Here is an 18,745-nt window from a genome sequence, read left to right on the forward strand (position 1 = left end):
AAAGAGTAGTTACAGCAAGTAATGATTGACAGGGCACACCAGGACTCATTTTTAAAGTGAAGTGCTGTGTGTCAAACAGGTAAAATAATATCACAGCTGCTAAGATTTTAAAATCTCTTTCTGCTACATGCTACAGCTGCAAAGGTGAGGCTCATACTTCTGATTCCATCACTGACACAAGTGATTACATAAGCAGTATGAGTTACTGGAAGACTGCAGAAGGTTGTATAAAGCAAGGGAGGAGGTGTATCAAGACAGGGAGATGAAAATACTGTGACAGCTCACTGATATAAATGAAGACACATGAGTATTTTCTGATTGAAGTTTTCCATTTTGATTTCCAATAGTTATGTACCTCACACTTTCAGCTGTCACCAGTTCCTCAGTTCACATCCCCAAGCATTTAAATTTGCAATATACCAACTAGCTAACCTGATAGTTTCAAACTTTGTAAACCTCATTAGTATATACCATCATTTGCTACAATCCATTTTTATTGCTGTTTTTTCTTTATAATTGGGACAATAATGATCATAATAATAACAGTTACTAACAGTAATATTGTACACAAGGAATTACTGGTTACTATTTTCTTAATTCCCTCTTTTCTCCATGTTTCTTACTCCTAAATCACATGCCTGCTACCACATCATTTATTTTCTTTTTTGTCTTCACAGGACACAGTTGCAACATGACTGTGGTTCTAGAAGACTCAGGTGGCTTCTTGTTCCATTTAACTCTTTCTGAGCAGCTGTGCTATCTTGGCCCTTAATTCCAATGCCACATACTTTCCTAAAATCTTGTCTCATTCTTTATGATGGAGGATTACTAAAAAAATTCACATGCCATGTTTAAATTGCTCCTTTGATAAGAATCTAATTGTTCTGATTCAAAAATCCAGAATTACTGTTAATTATATCCTACAACTTATGTTTGAAGACTGTGATGATACCCGTGCAGTTCCTACACTCTGTATGCTTTATGCAAGCTTCTATCCTTCTTTTCCCATTCTTCACTATTCCTGTCATCTACATCTCCTCACCCTAGATGAATGACAAATACCAGTAATGCAGTGTTATTACAAGTGTGAGTACTGTAAACTTCCTCTTCTGAAGAGCCATGAAAGATTGGAGGAATGATGGTTATCCTTATTTTTTATGCACCTATTGACCAAACACTACTTTGCCTTGAAAGCAATTGGTGATCTGGCCTTCCAATTATTATTTGCATTATATTGAGATGTTTTCATTTTTGAAGCAGAGCTCCAAGTGCTAATAGAAAGCACTGATGTTCAAATCGTTATAGGCACTGAAAGCTGGCTAAAGCCAGAGATAAGCTCAGCCAAAATTTTTATGAAGAACCTAACGGTGTTCCGAAAGGATAGGCTAAACATGGTTGGTGGTGGCATGTTTGTTGCTGTTAGAAGTAGTTTATCTTGTCATGAAATTTAAGCAGAGAGTTCCTGTGAATTAGTATGGGCAGTGGTCATTGTTGGCAACTGAGAAAAATAATAACTGGATCCTTTTGCCGACCTCCCAATTCAGATGATACAGTTGCTGAAAGGTTCAAAGAATACTTGGGTTTGATTTCAAACACATACCTGACTCATACAATTATAGTTGGTGGTGACTTTAATTTACCCTTGATATGCTGGCAAAAATACATGTTTAATTCTGGAGGTATGCATGAAACATCATCTGAAATTGTGCTAAATGCATTCACTGAAAATTATTTGAAGCAGTTAGTTCATGAGCCCACATGAATAGTAAATGGCTGTGAAAACACACTTGACTTCTTAGCAACAAATAATCCTGAGTTAATAATGAGCATCAAAATGTATACAGGGATTTGTGAACATGGGATTGTCATAGTGAGATTGGATATTGTAGTCCCCAAATCATCCAAAAATAAACGAAAAATTTACCTGTTCAAAAAAGCAGCTAAAAATTCACTTGATGCCTTCCTGATAGACAATCTCCACTCCTTCCAACTCATAATGTAAGTGTATACCAGATGTGGCTTGAATTCAAAGAAATAGTATCGGCAGCAATTAAGAGATTTATACCAAATAAATTATCAAACAATGGAGCCAATCCTCCTTGGTACACAAAACAGGTCAGAACACTGTTGGAAAAACAACGAAACAAACATGCCAACCTTAAACAGAAGAAAAATCCCCAAGATTGGAAATCTTTAACAAAAGCTCAAAATTTAGCACAGACTTCAATGTGAGATGCTTATAATAGTTTCCACAACAAAATTTCGTCTCGATACCTAGCAGAAAATACAAAGAGATTCTAATACTATGTGAAGTATGTTAGTGGCAAGACACAATCAATGCCTTCTCTGCATGACAGCAATGGAGATACTATCAAAGACAGTGCTGCCAAAGCAGAGTTACTAAACATAGCCTTCTAAAATGCCTTCACAAAAGAAGACAAAGTAAATGTTCCGGAATTCGAATCAAGAACAGCTGCCAACATGAGTACCATAGATGTAAATATCCTAAGAGTAGTGAAGGATCTTAAATCACTTAGTAAAAGCAAGTCTTCTGGTCCATACTATATACCAATGAGGTTCCTTTCAGAGTATGCTGATGCATTAGCTCCATACTTAACAATCTTATATAATCATTCATTCAATGAATATCTGTACCCAAAGACTGGAAAGTTGCACAGGTCACACCAACATTCGAGAAAGGTAGTAGGAGTAATCCACTTAATGATAAGCCCATATCATTAATGTCAATATACAGCAAGATTTTGTAACATACATTGTGTTCAAACATTGTGAATTACCTTGAACAAAACGGTCTATTGACATACAATCAACATGGCTTTAGAAAACATCGTTCTTGTGAAACACAACTGGCTCTTTATTCGCATGAAGATTTGCATGCTATTGACAAGGGATTTCAGATTGAGTGCATATTTCTGGATTTCTGGAAGCCTAGACACTGTATCACACAAGTGGCTTGTAGTGAAATTGCATGCTTATGGAATATCGTATCAGTTATGTGACTGGATTTGTATTTCCTGTCAGGGAGGTCATAGTTCATAGTAACTGACAGAAAGTCATTGAGTAAAACAGAAGTGATTTCTGGCATTCCCCAAGGTAGTGTTACAAACCCTTTGCTGTTCCTTATCTATATAAATGATTTGAGAGACAATCTGAGCAGCCGTCTTAGGTTGTTTGCAGATGATGCTGTCATTTATTGACTAATAAAATCATCAAAAGATCAAAACAAATCACTAAACGATTTAAAAAAGATATCTGAATGGTGCAAAAATTGGCAGTTGGCCATAAATAACAAAAAAGTATGAAGTCATCCACATGAATGCTAAAAGGAATTCGTTAAACTTCGGTTACACAATAAATCAATCAAATCTAAAGGCCATAAATTCAACTAAATACATAGAATTACAATTAGAACAACTTAATTTGGAATGAAAACATAGAAAATGTTGTGGGGAAGGCTAACCAAAGACAGCATTTTATTGGCAGAACACTTAGAAAATGTAACAGATCTACTAAGGAGACTGCCCACACTATGCTTGTTCATCCTCTTTTGGAATACTGCTGTGCTGTGTGGGATCCTTAGCAGATAGGACTGACAGAGTACATCAAAAAAGTTCAAAGAAGAGCTGCACATTTTGTATTGTCACGAAATATGGAAGTGAGTGTCACTGAAATGATACAGCAGTTGGTCTGGACATCATTAAAAGAAAGGTGTTTCTCATTGAGACAGGATCTTCTCACAAAATTCCAATCACCATCTTTCTCCTCTGAATGCAAAAATATTTTGTTGATACCAACCTACATAGGGAGAAATGAGCACCACAATAAAATAAGGGAAATCAGAGCTCATACAGAAACATATAGGTGTTTGTTCTTTCCGCGCGCTATATGAGATTGGAATAGTAGAGAACTGTGAAGGTGGTTCGATGAACCCTCTGCCAGGCATGTAAATGTGATTTGCAGAGTAGATGTAGATGTAGATGTGGAAACAGCAGCAAAAAAACTGGAAATCTAGGGCTCTTCTATACAATCAGGATCATCTGTTTCACTTTCATAACTTTAATTATTTGTACTTGGTTCTATATATAACAGCTTATAAACTAAAATGAAATACATTGGAATTGTCCTTTTCATGTTTTTTTAATAGGAAAGTGTTTATAAATGTTATTTGCAAATGTTTGTAATGTTTTCCTTCTTTGAAAAATAGCAGTGTCAGTGTGCAGCTACATTGCCTGATAAAAAGAGTGCAACATCTGGAAGGGAAGGGGGAAACAAAATGAAACTTCATGAGTTGGGAAGAACTGTGGTGTTATTTCACTAATTACAAACTTGAGTCAGATTTACAAGGAACTTGGCAGTATGAGCCCATTTATAAGTGTGGAGTTTCACACCCCTGGCCTGGATACCTGCACTGATTTTGTTGGGATGAGTCTCGTAAAACCATTGTATTCACCTCTGAAGAAAGCTGGTCCACAACTGTTGTAATTGGTCCTTGATACCAAAGATACTGTCAACGAGACAGGCATTATGTCAGAGCTTGTGCTGCACATGTTTTATTGGGGACAGATCTGGTGATCTTTGTGTTACAGAAGTACCTCAACATCATGCAGATAGTCCATAGAGATACATGCCATATGTGGACAAGCATTGTCATGTTGAAAAATGGCACCATAATGCTGTTATGTGAGAGGTAACACATGAGGATGCAGGTTGTCTGTAATGCATCAGTGTGCCATCAGCCCATTACAGTCCCCTCAATCACTGCTAGCCATTAGCTGAAGTCATACTGATTGGCTCCCCACACCTAGATATGAGATGCAATAATGCTGTGCCTCTCCAAAACATTGGAAGAATGGTCTCTCTGCCCTAGTCACCCCATTCTCATCAATGATGGGCATCTAGGGTAGTGCAGAATTGTGATTCATCACTGAACACAATTGAGTGCCATTCAGTATAGCCAATGTTTCCCATTCAAAGCACCACTGTAAATGCAGCTGTTTGTGTTGTGGTGTTAATGGCAGCCTATGCATGGGATGGTAATTCATTAGTCTAGCTGCTACTAGTCTCTGACCAATGAGGTGGGTTGACACAGAATGTTCTTGGTTGGCAGTTGCAGATGTGAAGGTGTATGGTGTGCCTCATGCACCATGTGGTGATCCTCCTTTATGGTGGTCAGATGCAGTCAACCAGAATCTTGACAATGAGTATGCCTGACCTCATGTTCTCAGGCAATCCAACATCAGGTCACTGTCACACCCAAATGCACCACAAATCTGGGTATTGCATGATTTAATCAGCCAGCTGTTGTAGACCCACAATGTGACCCCTTCCAAACTATATGACTTGCAGATAACACTATCTCGCATGAGCATGTGGCATCTCCATGTCATTCAAAATGATCACTCAACATCTGATGCTGTCCACCCCCTTTGTATGCCATACCCTGCCTGGTAATAACACTAAATACAAACAAAAGTAGTGCACACTGGTGGCTATTCTACCTGTCACAGAGAATTGAAACTGTAATCTTTTACATACCTGCTGCTGATGTGAAGTTAGTTAGTTTCATGTTCCAGGGATCATTTTGCATGATAAATCATAATGATGTGGAATGAATCATACATGTATGAAGTTACATTGACATCCTACCATGTGGATGCTTCACTTTCTGTGTCTGGCTGTGTGTTAATGTTGTTGTTGTTGTGGTCTTCAGTCCTGAGACTGGTTTGATGCAGCTCTCCATGCTGCCCAATCCTGTGCAAGTTTCTTCATCTACCAGTACCTACTGCAACCTACATCCTTCTGAATCTGCTTAGTGTATTCATCTCTTGGTCTCCCTCTACGATTTTTACCCTCCACACTGCCCTCCAATGCTAAATTTGTGATCCCTTGGTGCCTCAGAACATGTCCTACCAACCGGTCCCTTCTTCTAGTCAAGTTGTGCCACAAACTCCTCTTCTCCCTAATTCTATTCAATACCTCCTCATTAGTTATGTGATCTACCCATCTAATCTTCAGCATTCTTCTGTAGCACCACAGTTTGAAAGTTTCTATTCTCTTCCTTTCCAAACTATTTATTATCCATGTTTCACATCCATACGTGGCTACACTCCATACAAATACTTTCAGAAACGACTTCCTGACACTTAAATCTATACTCGATGTTAACAAATTTCTCTTCTTCAGAAACACTTTCCTTGCCTTTGCCAGTCTACATTTTATATCTTCTCTACTTCAACCATCATCAGTTATTTTGCTCCCCAAATAGCAAAACTCCTTTACTACTTTAAGTGTCCCATTTCCTAATCTAATTCCCTCAGCATCACCCGACTTAATTCGACTACATTCCATTATCCTCATTTTGCTTTTGTTGATATTCATCTTATATCCTCCTTTCAAGACACTGTCCATTCCGTTCAAATGCTCTTCCAAGTCCTTTGCTGTCTCTGACAGAATTACAATGTCATCGGTGAACCTCAAAGTTTTTATTTCTTCTCCATGGATTTTAATACCTACTCTGAATTTTTCTTTTGTTTCCTCTACTGCTTGCTCAATACACAGATTGAATAACATTGGGGAGAGGCTACAACCCTGTCTCACTCCCTTCCCAACCATTGCTTCCCTTTCATGCCCCTCGACTCTTATAACTGCCATCTGGTTTCTGTATAAATTGTAAATAGCCTTTTGCTCCCTGTATTTTACCCCTGCCACCTTAAGAATTTGAAAGAGAGTATTCCAGTCAACATTGTCAAATGCTTTCTCCAAGTCTACAAATGCTAGAAACATAGGTTTGCCTTTCCTTAATCTTTCTACTAAGATAAGTCGTAAGGTCAGTATTGCGTCATGTGTTCAAATATTTCTACGGAATCCAAACTACGGAATCTTCACCGATGTCGGCTTTTACCAGTTTTTCCATTTGTCTGTAAAGAATTCGTGTTAGTATTTTGCAGCTGTGACTTATTAAACTGATAGTTCGGTATTTTTCACATCTGTCAACACCTGCTTTCTTTGGGATTGGAATTATTATATTCTTTTTGAAGTCTGAGGGTACTTCGCCTGTCTCATACATCTTCCTCACCAGATGGTAGAGTTTTATCAGGACTGGCTCTCCCAAGGCCGTCAGTAGTTCTAATGGAATGTTGTCTACTCCCAGGACCTTGTTTCGGCTCAGGTCTTTCAGTGCTCTGTCAAACTGTTCACCCAGTATCATATATCCCATTTCATCTTCATCTACATCGTCTTCCATTTCCATAATATTGTCCTCAAGTACATCGCCCTTGTATAGACCCTCTATATACTCCTTCCACCTTTCTGCTTTTCCTTCTTTGGTTAGAACTGGGTTTCCATCTGAGCTCTTGATATTCATACAAGTGGTTCTCTTTTCTCCAAAGGTCTCTTTAATTTTCCTGTAGGCAGTATCTATCTTACCCCTAGTGATATAAGCCTCTACATCCTTACAATTGTCCTCTAGCCATCCCTGCTTAGCTGTTTTGCACTTCCTGTTGATCTCATTTTTGAGACGTTTGTATTCCTTTTTGCCTGCTTCATTTACTGCAGTTTTACATTTTCTCCTTTCATCAATTACATTCATTATTTCTTCTGTTACCCAAGGATTTCTACTAGCCCTCGTCTTTTTACCTACTTGATCCTCTGCTGCCTTCACTACTTCATCCCTCATTAATGTGAAATGCATATTAACAGCAGCTATTTAATATAACTTATGAAGTAACAGCTTTTTTCTTCAAACTAGCAGTTTTTTAACTAATTGGCAATGTGGGTTGTAAACAATGGTAAGGGACAAGTTGGTTGTTTTGAGGAGTTGTGCAGTAAAGTTTCAATAAAATCTCCTGAAAAAGTTGCGTCAAGTACATTCATTGTGATTTTTTTTATTCAGGTAAGTTTTTGTTTCTAATTATCCCTAGAGCAATGAAATATTTTTAAAATCATAAATTCTGTTCAAAATTTTATTCTCAAAAATACATCAATGGATACTTCATATTATTTTACTTGCAAACTGAGTGCATTTAACTTGGGTTACCATTAGTTCACCACTGTTTACTTGTTTGGAGAGTTAGTGAAACATTACAATGAAGACTCTAAAAATGCAAATTTAAATGGTCTGGAGTGTTTCAGTTTATCATGTTAATATTTGCTTTGCTAATTTTTGTGATAATAAAGCATTACAGTCTCAAAAATTAATCTATGATACACCACAATATAAAATTAATTTTAATGTCACCTTCCTATAATATGCAGATATTAAGGCCATAACATATTTGCCATTACACTGTCACATAACTTGATGTAAATCTTGGTGAGGAACACAGTTTAACTTTGTCTACTTACTCAAATAATTATTCACATATATTTGATTAGCAACAATTTTTGAAACACATTTGTGTTTCATGATCTTTATCTGAGTCATGGTTATCTAAATCATCCTTGGATATTTTTATCAATATTCCCTGAAAAGTATTTACCTGGCATGAACAGTGCACATGTTACTACTTTTGAAAGCCATGTTTTTGGCGGTTAGCACTGTTTACATGCACACGTAGTGACAGAGTTGCTATTGATGAGAATATATCAGAGATAGACCTGCCATTTTTCAGTTTATTGTTGAACTATCATCTAAATGAATAAAGCACACCACACATCACATTTTACATGTGATAACTTCATTTCTCATTGACTGCCCCTTACTGTTGTTTACACAGAAGATCTTCAGTTTTGGTATTTTAATCCTAGCATGGGTATGTGCAATCAGTGTAGAGCTGTGTAAAGACAATCTACCATTTGTACAGTGAGTAGATTTTTTCTACCATTTTCTTCTCATTTTATAAGTCATATCTTGAATTTTTTTACATTCCTGCAGATTTTTCATCCTGGATGTGATCTATGAAACATGGTGAATGAATGAATAAATCTCATTATTTAATGAACTATGTTCATTATGTTATTAGGAAAAGCCCACATATGGTGCTCTCATCTGGCTCCTTCAGACAGGAAGATGGACCTGAGGCTTTCAACCATGTTGAAGAGATGCTTATATCAGAAGGATGCTGCATGAGATTAGATTCTTGCCGTGTACAAGTTATTATTGCTGTTGATTTGGGCACTGCATACAGTGGATATGCATTTAGCTTCAGGTCAGATCCCACCAGACGAATCCACATCATGCGGCGTCCACAAGGTAAGTCTAATTTATAACTGTCCATTTTTATGAAACATGATATATGCAGAACCTGTATTGTCAGAATGTTATACATCGTGTAGAACTTTCAGAATATTGTATGTTACTGTGGCATTAAAGTGAAGTGTTATGGAATGTTATTATTTAATTTTTCTAGTTTCTTTCATAGCTCCCTTTTTTGTTTATTTTATATTTGTCATGTGCTCTCATTTATGACATTTTATTAAAGATTTTCCAAAAATATAAAATTTTATCTAAATAAATGTACCTTACACACATGAATATAAGCTGCACCTAAATACTAAATATAAGCAGTACCCTTGACTTTGTTGAGGGAAGGGGGGCTGGGAGGAGGGGGGACTGAGTGGATAAATTGTTCATGATAACCATTTTAAAAAAAACTGTTCACAGTATGGTCTCTCTTAATCCATTTTTAATGTTATAATGCAGATAAATAATACAGAAGTGCCAGCCTTCTGATCACAGTCTTCGTGTATATCACTGTTAACTTAGCCACCACTAATGTGTTCATCACTATCAGTGTTTTAGTCACTCTCTTCCCAAAGTGTGTTGTCCTTGATACCAGCCAGAGCACTGTACACACAAACTTCTGGAAGGCTTTGGTGACAGAATGTGGTGGTACTGTAGCTGTGAAGAAAGAATCTGCATGACACCTAAGGTTGACTGATACTTTTTTAGTCATGCCGTATAGAGTGAATGCATCATCATCCCCTTCAAAACCCCATTCAGAAAACTGTTCTTGGATACCATTCTTAAATCAATCACCAGATCAGCCTCCAGTATAGGAACTTCATTCTTACTTCAGGTCTGAGACAGCACTTGAAGGGGTCCAATACTTGTATAGATCTCTTACTGAACAACAATATAGGGAAAGATAGATTGCTACTTACTGTAAAGAAGACATGTCAAATAGCAGACAAGCACAATTAAAAGACATTCTCATACAGATTTTGGCTACAGCATTCCACATGCAAATGCGCGCGCGCGCGCACACACACACACACACACACACACACACACACACACACACACCACACACACACACACACACACACACACACACACAGATATCAGCAAGTACAACTCATGCACACACAACTTCCAACTTCAGCATCTTGAGCCGGAATGCAACATCACATGGGATGCAAGCAGCTGTCTGGAGCGGGTGGGGAAGGGCAAATGGAAGGGAAGAGAGAGATGAACACTGTCTGGTGGAGTGTGCAGGGACTGACTGTTGACAGATGCAGCGTTAGGAGGTTTTGGGGCAGGGATGTGATGGAAAAAGGAACGAAAAAGAAGAGAAACAGGGAAAGACAGGCAGACACATTGGCAGAGGGCTGCAAATAAATAGGGTTGAAGACAAGAATGTATAGGAGATGATAGGACAGAGGGGGTGGAAACTGTTAGATGGAGGTCATTGGGACAGTATGTTACCATCGGTTGAGACCGGGATAATTACGGGACTGGAGAATGTGTTGTAAGGATAACTCCCATCTGCCCATTTCAGAAAAGCTGGTGGTGCATTGATGGATCCAGGTGGCTTAGTAGCAAAGCAGCCATTTAAATGAAGTGTGTTATGTTCAGCTGCATGTTGTGCCACAGGATGGTCTACTTTGCTCTTGGCTACAGTTTGGGGATGGCTGTTCATCCTGGTGGACAGCTGGTTGGTAGTCATAGCGGTATAAAAAACTGTGCAATGATCTCAGCAGAGTTGGTAAATGACATGATTGCTTTTACAGGTGGCCCGGCTCCTAATGGGGCAGGATTAACCTGTGACAGGACTGGAATAGGAAGAGCTGTATGGGAGGATTGAGCAGGTTTTGCACCTGGGTCTCCCAGAGGGCTATGATCCTTGTGGCAAGGGGTGGGGATTGGTAATGGCATAGGGTTGCACTAGGATGTTGTTGAGGTTGGCTGGATGATGGAACACCACTTTAGGAGGGGTGGAAGTATCTCGGGTAGGATGTCTCTCATTTCAGGAAACAATGATAGGTAATCAAAGCTCTAGTGAAGGATGTTGTTCCAGTCTGTGGTGGTATTGGATGATGAAGGGGCTGGTTCCTGGGGGTTATGAGAGGCTTGCGGTTGTGAGGGGAAATGGTGTGGGAGATCTATTTGCTGACTAGGTAAGGTCTTGGTCTGAAGGTCTTGGTGAGACTCTCAGAATACTGAGCAAGGGAGGTTTTTTCACTGCAGATTTGCCATCCCCAGATAGCCAGGCTATATGGGAAGGATTTTTTGGTGGTTGGTGACTTTAATGTGGACAGAGGTGTTGTAGATGGAGCCATCAGAGATGAGGAGGTTATCTCATCTTTCATCAGAAAGGGGGAGGTCATCTCATCCAGGAATGTGTCACACTGGGTTGAGGAGGACCATGTGAAGTGGATGGGAGAGGTGTCGAGGTTGTGAAGGAACGAAAATAGGGTCTCTTGGCCCTGGGTCCAGATCATGAAGAAATCATCAGTGAACCTGAACCAGACTAGTGGTTTGGTGTTTTGGGAGGTTAGTAGGATCTCCTCTAGATGGGCCATAAAAAGGTTGGCATAGGAGGGTAACATGTGAGTCCCCATGGCTGTGCTGTGGATTTGTTTATATACTTTCCCTTCAAATGAGAATTAGTTGTGGGTTAGTAAGGTGTATGAGGAATGAGGTAATGGGTTTGGAGTCTGAAGGACATTGGAGAGGTAGTGTTCAATAGTGGTAAGACCATGGGCAAGAAGGATGTTGGTATCTAGTGAGGTGGCAAGGACAATGACAAGTAGGGATCCAGAAAGATAGTTGAGAGTCAGTGAAGGAAGTGATTGGTGTCTTTGACATGGGAGGCTAGATTACAGGCAATTGGGTGGAGGTGTTGGGCAATGAGTGCAGAAATTCTTTCAGTGGGGACAATAATCAGCCACAATGGCGCATCCATGATTATTGGGTTTGTGGATTTTTGGGAGCATGTAGAAGGTGGGTGTGTGGGGTGTCGTAGGTGTGAGGAGGGAAATGGATTCAGTGGAGATGTCCTGGGAAGTGCCTAAGCCTTTAAGCAGGGATTGGAGTTTGTGTTGGATTTCTGGACTGGGATCACTCTGGCAAAGTGCAGGGTTTACATATGGAGGAGTCAGACAATTGGCGGAGTTCTTCTGCCAGGTAGTCACTGTGATTCATGACAGCAGTGGTGGAAGCTTTATGTCCAGGTAGGAGATTAGGTCGGGATTTGTTTTGAAGTTGTTTATGGCTGTTCTTTGAGCTACTGATGTTCAAATGAATGTGGTTCAAGTTTTAAAGTTTTGTGAACTATCCAAAAATTTTAACAAGATTTTAGGGAGTTATTTTTAATGTGTTAACAAGGTGACTGGTTCACCCAAGTTTTTTGTAAGTGGTCAGCCACTCACATTTTCCTGCACTTTTCTTTTAGCTCTTTTGTGTTTCATTTTCTTTATGTTTTAATTTCACCTATAGCTACTTTCCCTCTTTCTAATTTGTTTTAGCGCATGTGGTCATGTCGAGTGCATGAATTTGAAACAATTTTAGTGTTTATCTCCATGTTCATTTGTGTTGATAAGTATAAGGGCGTTGTGACCTCTCTGTTAAGTGCCCATAAGATCCAAACACACACACGCACACACACACACACACACACACACACACACACACACACACACACACACACACACACATATGTACACTGAACAGTACACCTGGTCTGCCATTCCAAAAAGTATCTAGCTTGTTCATTATTAATTCCGTTGCATACAGTATTTCCTAGGACACAAATCACAGATCCGATAGAGAAATTCTGTTGTCACCAAGGCATTTAATTGGATTATTTGTTGAGAGATAGGTATCCCACACCTTGTACAAGTAAACAAATTCATGATATTTCCCTCGATTTTGGGCTTCTGTAGCATTTCTTCAATAAAATTGTAGTTTGCAGCTTTCCCTACAATATGATCTATTGTGTCTAGGAATCATGCATACTTGGTTCACAAGATAAACTATCAAACAACTCATATTAATGAGTTTTATTACAACAAGACAATTACAATACTCAACTTTGATAGATATGTTGCAAGCAAAGGACAACATACAACATAATCAGTCTCCTTCAGAACAGATAAACACAGATCTGTGCTATGTAAAGAGTACTAATGAAGCAGCTATGATGCGTCAGCTAATGAAGTGGCTAACTTTGAAGCTGCTATCAAAGTGGGCTGCCACCAGTCGGGTGCAACACTTATGTCCTCTTCCCCTAGGGGCTGCTGCTGTCACATTGTCATCCTGGAGGGAGGTGGATCAGTGTGCAATTGGCTGACCTCTTCTCACAGCCTCCTCTTCTCTGTTGTTCCTGACTGGCATACCGGCACTGACTTTACACCATAACATTCCTCCCCCCCCCCCCCCCCTAAAGCAATGGGCTGTCATCATATATGGAGCATGACAGTGGTGAGTGGCGAGGGGGGGGGGTGAGGGGGTGAGATGAGGAGGCAGGAATGTGGATGCTCTGATGGACCAGAAGCTGTGGCTGCAGGGCATGTCAGACTTCTGGTCATACCCCACCATCTGGCCTTTGCTCTGGTGGAAATGTACCCCAGAAAATGCCCAGAAGGGTACGTGTTCAGCTCTGTCGGTAAGACAAGAGGAGGCAGAGGAGGTGGTGGCTCCTTCTCCATGGGGTCATCCTGTGGTGTCATGATGACACCCTCTGGCAGCTGCTGTGGCCATGCTGTCCTCAGGATCCATGAATCTGAGGGTAGAGATACAGAAATTAATGAAGGATCTTGCCTAGCGCCCACTGTATGCTGGTGCTAAAAACCCCAAAAAATGCAATATCATGTGGCGCAAAGCGATACTTGTGGCCTCCCTTCGGTGCCAGATGCTGAAGAGGGTGGAGCAGTGTTCGATGGTGGTGGCCATGAAACAATTCCACCAGTGCTGGTCAATCTTGTCGATGCGAACAAAGCTGGCCGCAGTGGTCTTGCGGTTCTAGGCGCGCAGTCCGGAACCGCGCGACTGCTATGGTCGCAGGTTCGAATCCTGCCTCGGGCATGGATGTGTGTGATGTCCTTAGGTTAGTTAGGTTTAAGTAGTTCTAAGTTCTAGGGGACTGATGACCACAGCTGTTAAGTCCCTTAGTGCTCAGAGCCGTTTGAACCATTTGATGCGAACAATATGAGGTGAGAAACAGATGCTGAGCTCGATCCCTGGTGTGCAGTGCATGATTTGGCCATCTACTGCTGGAAGGTACTGGAAAAACATTCTGCTTCCCAGTTTCACTGTGGATGGAATGGTGCCCTAGTGAGATGATGTATGCCATTGTGTTCACAGAATGTTTCAAATTCATTTGACATGTACTGAGGGCCGTTGTCCAACACTGTGACTTCAGGCAAACCTTTGAGACAAAAAATAGAGGACAATGCTTGAACTGTACTATGTGATGTTGAGTTCATTGGCACATCAAATGGAAACTTTCTGTAAGAGTCTACCACAATCAGCCAACGAATGTTCCAAAAAGGACCACAGAGTCTATATGCCCATGTTGTCATGGTAATTTTGACTTAGGCCAAGCAGAGATTATTTGTGGCAGAGTGGACTGATTTTCCGCACACGTGTAACCCTGTGATGTCATTTGTTCTCTTTGGGTGTCCATACCCTGCCAAGTACAGTGTCGACGCGCTAACCGTTTTGTACAAACAATCCCCCAGTGTCCTTGGTGAAGTAATTGCAACACTTCTCTTTGCAAAGCTTTGGGGATCAATACATGGGACTGTCCACTGTCATTTTGAACAAGAATCACACATTTCTGTAGAGTGAGGCTAACCTGACATGTAAAGTATTGGCACACCACAGAGTTCTTTATGCTACACAGTGAGCAAGACCAAGATCTGTGAATGTATTTTAGCAAAATCTTCTAATTTGAATCAGCTTCCATGGTCTGCGCAATTTTCCTATAGTTCAGAGGAAAGTATTAAAGCAATTCAAAATCGTGAGCATCAATGTGACAACAAGATACAGCAGAAGCATCAAAGTCTGTATCAGGGCCAATCGGAAGATGTGAAAATGTGTCCGCATTACCATGTTGAACTGTCAGACTGTACACAATATCATACTGGTATTGAGACAACAAAAAGCCCATATGCAATTTTTGTGTGATTCGTACAGGAGCCAGATTCATCGGATGAAACAAAGACTGCAATGGCTTGTGATTCGTAACTAAGTTGAATTTTCTGCCATACAAATAGTGGGAGAATTTGGTGACACCATACACAATAGCCAATGCCTCTTCCCTATTAGATCTTATAGTTAAATTTTTCCTGAGACAAGATCCTTTCTCCGTTTGTGAATAGTTTCACTGAGCTTTGGATAACACTTTTGATGTGAAAACATTAGGCCTGCTTTATCACCAAATCTGTGTGAAAGCATTGCACTGATTCCATAAGAGGAAGCGTCAACTTACAACACAATTGGTTTGCAACCATTCAAACTGTTCCTCTTCTGTTTTGTTAAACTGGTGAAAAGGCATTATGGCTCTCAGAGTTACAATTGTGTCAAGTTGGTCAGTTAGGCACGTCGTGTTGGTCACTTGGTTGGTGAGTAACTACTGTACCGTGTTTAGAAGGGTTGCAATATGCCAATATGCTGCATATGAAACTGAAACATCGTGTTACCCACATTGCATCTATCACTTACAGCTGATGCTGATGTTCCTGAACGTGGGCGGGGAGGGGGAGGGGAGGGGGGGGGGGCTACTCATTTTGAAAGAGGCAAATGGCAAATGTAATAAACAGACAATGCAAGCAAGAAAAATAAGCACACAAGCAAAGAAAATTTATGCAATGCCCACCTGAAAGTTCTGAAGAGGAAAAAGCACTATAAGAGACACTGTTAAAACATGTAAACACACCCCTGCAAAGAAAAGACAAGGTAGAATTAAGGCACCAGCAAAACACAAAAGCCCACGACAAAACAAAGCAGAGACAATCTGTGGCATCTGTTGACTCAGTGTTTGAACATTAACAGGTTGTCATTGTGTTACTTGGACATCTTTGTCACCATTTTGTTCATTCACCTTGTTGCCATCTTGTTGTGTCTAAGAACCCTGTGTACTCGGTTTGCAAGACAAACAATCAAATAACTCGTATTAATGAGTTTTATTACAACATGACAATTACAATACTTAACTTTGATATATGTGTTGCACGTAAAGGCGACATACAAAATAATATCTCTTCTTCAGAATAGACAAACACAAGTCTGTGCTACATAGAGAGTACTAATGAACCAGCTATGATTCATCGACTAATGAAGTCATTAACATTGAAGCTGCTATCAAAGTGGGCTGCCACCAGTCTGGCATGGTGCTAATGTCCTCTTCATGTAGGGGCTGCTGCTGTCGCATTGTCATCCTGGAGGGGGATTGGTCAGCGTGCGATTGGCTGACCTCTTCTCACAGCCTCCTCTTCTCTGTTGTTCCCGACTGGCATGCCAGCGCTGAATTTATGCCGTAACATGATCCAGCAGTAGACATTAGATTTGTCTGGACCATATTTTTTGCCAGGCTCTCTATTAGATGTACTTTTTGTGTAATAAATAACTGTGAGTTTCAAATTTGCATCATAACTACAACAAATTCTGAAATTTGGTGATGGTTTTCTTTCAATGTTACCACTCATTGGTCAAGACTAAATTTGACCCTTTACTTAGAGAAAACTGTGTCTTTCCTGTTGCGCAAAATAACAGAACTGTAAGCACAATATTAGTCACTATCTAAATGAAATTTCAACAAGACAATTACATTGTTAGCCTATATACAACTATTAATTTCCAAACATTAACAATATTTTTGCTTCATTTGAGCTAAAGGGATGATCACTACGGTTGAAGTTCCTGTGGTATGGAACTGTACTGGAATTTGTAGGGTCTCATAGATGCTGCACCTTATTTTTGTGATTGAATTTTAGGGGTAAATGGTTTGTATTTGGGCCAGTAGGCCTACAGCAGTTATAAATTGGAAGAGAGATGCAGAAAGTCAATTTCTGGTAATCTTTAGAGATAATGCATTACAATTCTCATTTTGTAGGTGGTGATGCAGGAATTAGTAACCACAAGATACCAACAACACTTCTCCTTACTCCTAAAGAAGAATTTCATTCATTTGGTTTCATGGCAAGAGACTTCTTTCATGACCTAGATGCACAGGAAGCTAAAAGATGGTTATATTTTGATAAATTCAAGATGGTCCTTCACAACAATCAGGTAACGTATTTGCAAAAACAGAAGCTCTACATACATTAATTAAATCATATTGTCAGGTTTAGACTATGTGAGATCATTAAAATATGCCCAAAATTTTAGTGTCAAAATGTTGAGAAATTTGATCAGTTCATTGCAGTAACATGATGTGGACAGATAATGAAAGTTGTGCCTTGGTGAAAAGTGATTTGCAAAAGAAAGCCGGAAACAATGCATTACAGTTAATTCAGATTTTTTTTTAAACTGTTAAGTAGAATAATGTAGGAACAGCCAGATTTAGATTTAAATTAAATGAAGAAAACCAAATGTATGTCAACAATTCAATTCCCACTTGTTTTCATGTATCGTTGGAAAGATTATGTGTGGATGAATGAATAATTTGCTTTGAGAGTTATCTCAATCACTTAATGGTTATGTTCAGCAATTGGCCCACGTCTACTGCCAGTAATCTCTTACTGATATGAACATTTGTTTCTATTTCTGGCCATAATAGAGGTAAAGAAAGGATGGTCTTTCATGTTATATTGTAATTATTATAAACAGTATCAAAAGGGAAATTAACTTGAAAAAGAAAGCAGTAAAACCATGAAAGACAATTGCTGGTCAGTATCAACCCTAGGTAAGAAAAATATTTAGAACTGCTGATATATAAGGGGCATTTAAATGACACCCAGTAACTAATGTAAAGTAATGGTAATGATTTTATTAACTCCAAAATGAGATTATACACAATATGCATACTCAAAAATTGTCACCAAAACTGTGCCAGTCGATTCAATCCTTGAATAATCTAGTAGGTTGCTGTTGGATCCACACCTGGACCCAGTCACACACTTTGTTGTTCATTGCGAATCAATGTCCATGAATAGCTTGTTTTAGAGGTCCAAACACAGGAAAGTCACATGGTGAAATGTCGGGACTGTATAGTGGATGTTCTATCATTTCCCTACAAAACTGCTGCAATGTCGTCTTCACCTCATTGGCCATGTGTGGGCAGGCATTATCATGCAGGAGGATAATGCCATTGGACAACACTCGAATGTTCCTGCTTACTCTCCTGCATGTTCAGTAGTGGACGATAACTTGTGTGACCACCTTCTCTTTGGCGTGAAAGCACCCTGGTGCTATGCAACATCAAATGGTGCACATGCATCAGTCTCTCTACCAATAGATGGCACCACCATACCTGCTGTTATGTGGTGCCACCTTATGTGTAAGGCAAAGGTAGATGCACTGACCAGGTTTCATTTGAATGAACCTCATACACATGTAACA

At 39.7% G+C, this 18,745-nt stretch overlaps 1 protein-coding gene across 1 annotated transcript in view; it reads left to right on the forward strand.

Annotated features, from left to right (window-relative positions):
- LOC126131610 (heat shock 70 kDa protein 12A-like) overlaps nt 1-18,745 on the forward strand; it is a 231,551-nt gene that overhangs the window by 77,468 nt on the left and 135,338 nt on the right. Inside the window, exons 3-4 of the mRNA XM_049915174.1 lie at nt 8,982-9,211; nt 17,298-17,473. Of these exons, the coding sequence (XP_049771131.1) occupies nt 8,982-9,211; nt 17,298-17,473 (406 nt within the window). The remainder of the gene's footprint in view (nt 1-8,981; nt 9,212-17,297; nt 17,474-18,745) is intronic.

Source organism: Schistocerca cancellata, chromosome 1, assembly GCF_023864275.1.
Source record: "Schistocerca cancellata isolate TAMUIC-IGC-003103 chromosome 1, iqSchCanc2.1, whole genome shotgun sequence".
Classification (NCBI taxonomy): domain Eukaryota; kingdom Metazoa; phylum Arthropoda; class Insecta; order Orthoptera; family Acrididae; genus Schistocerca; species Schistocerca cancellata.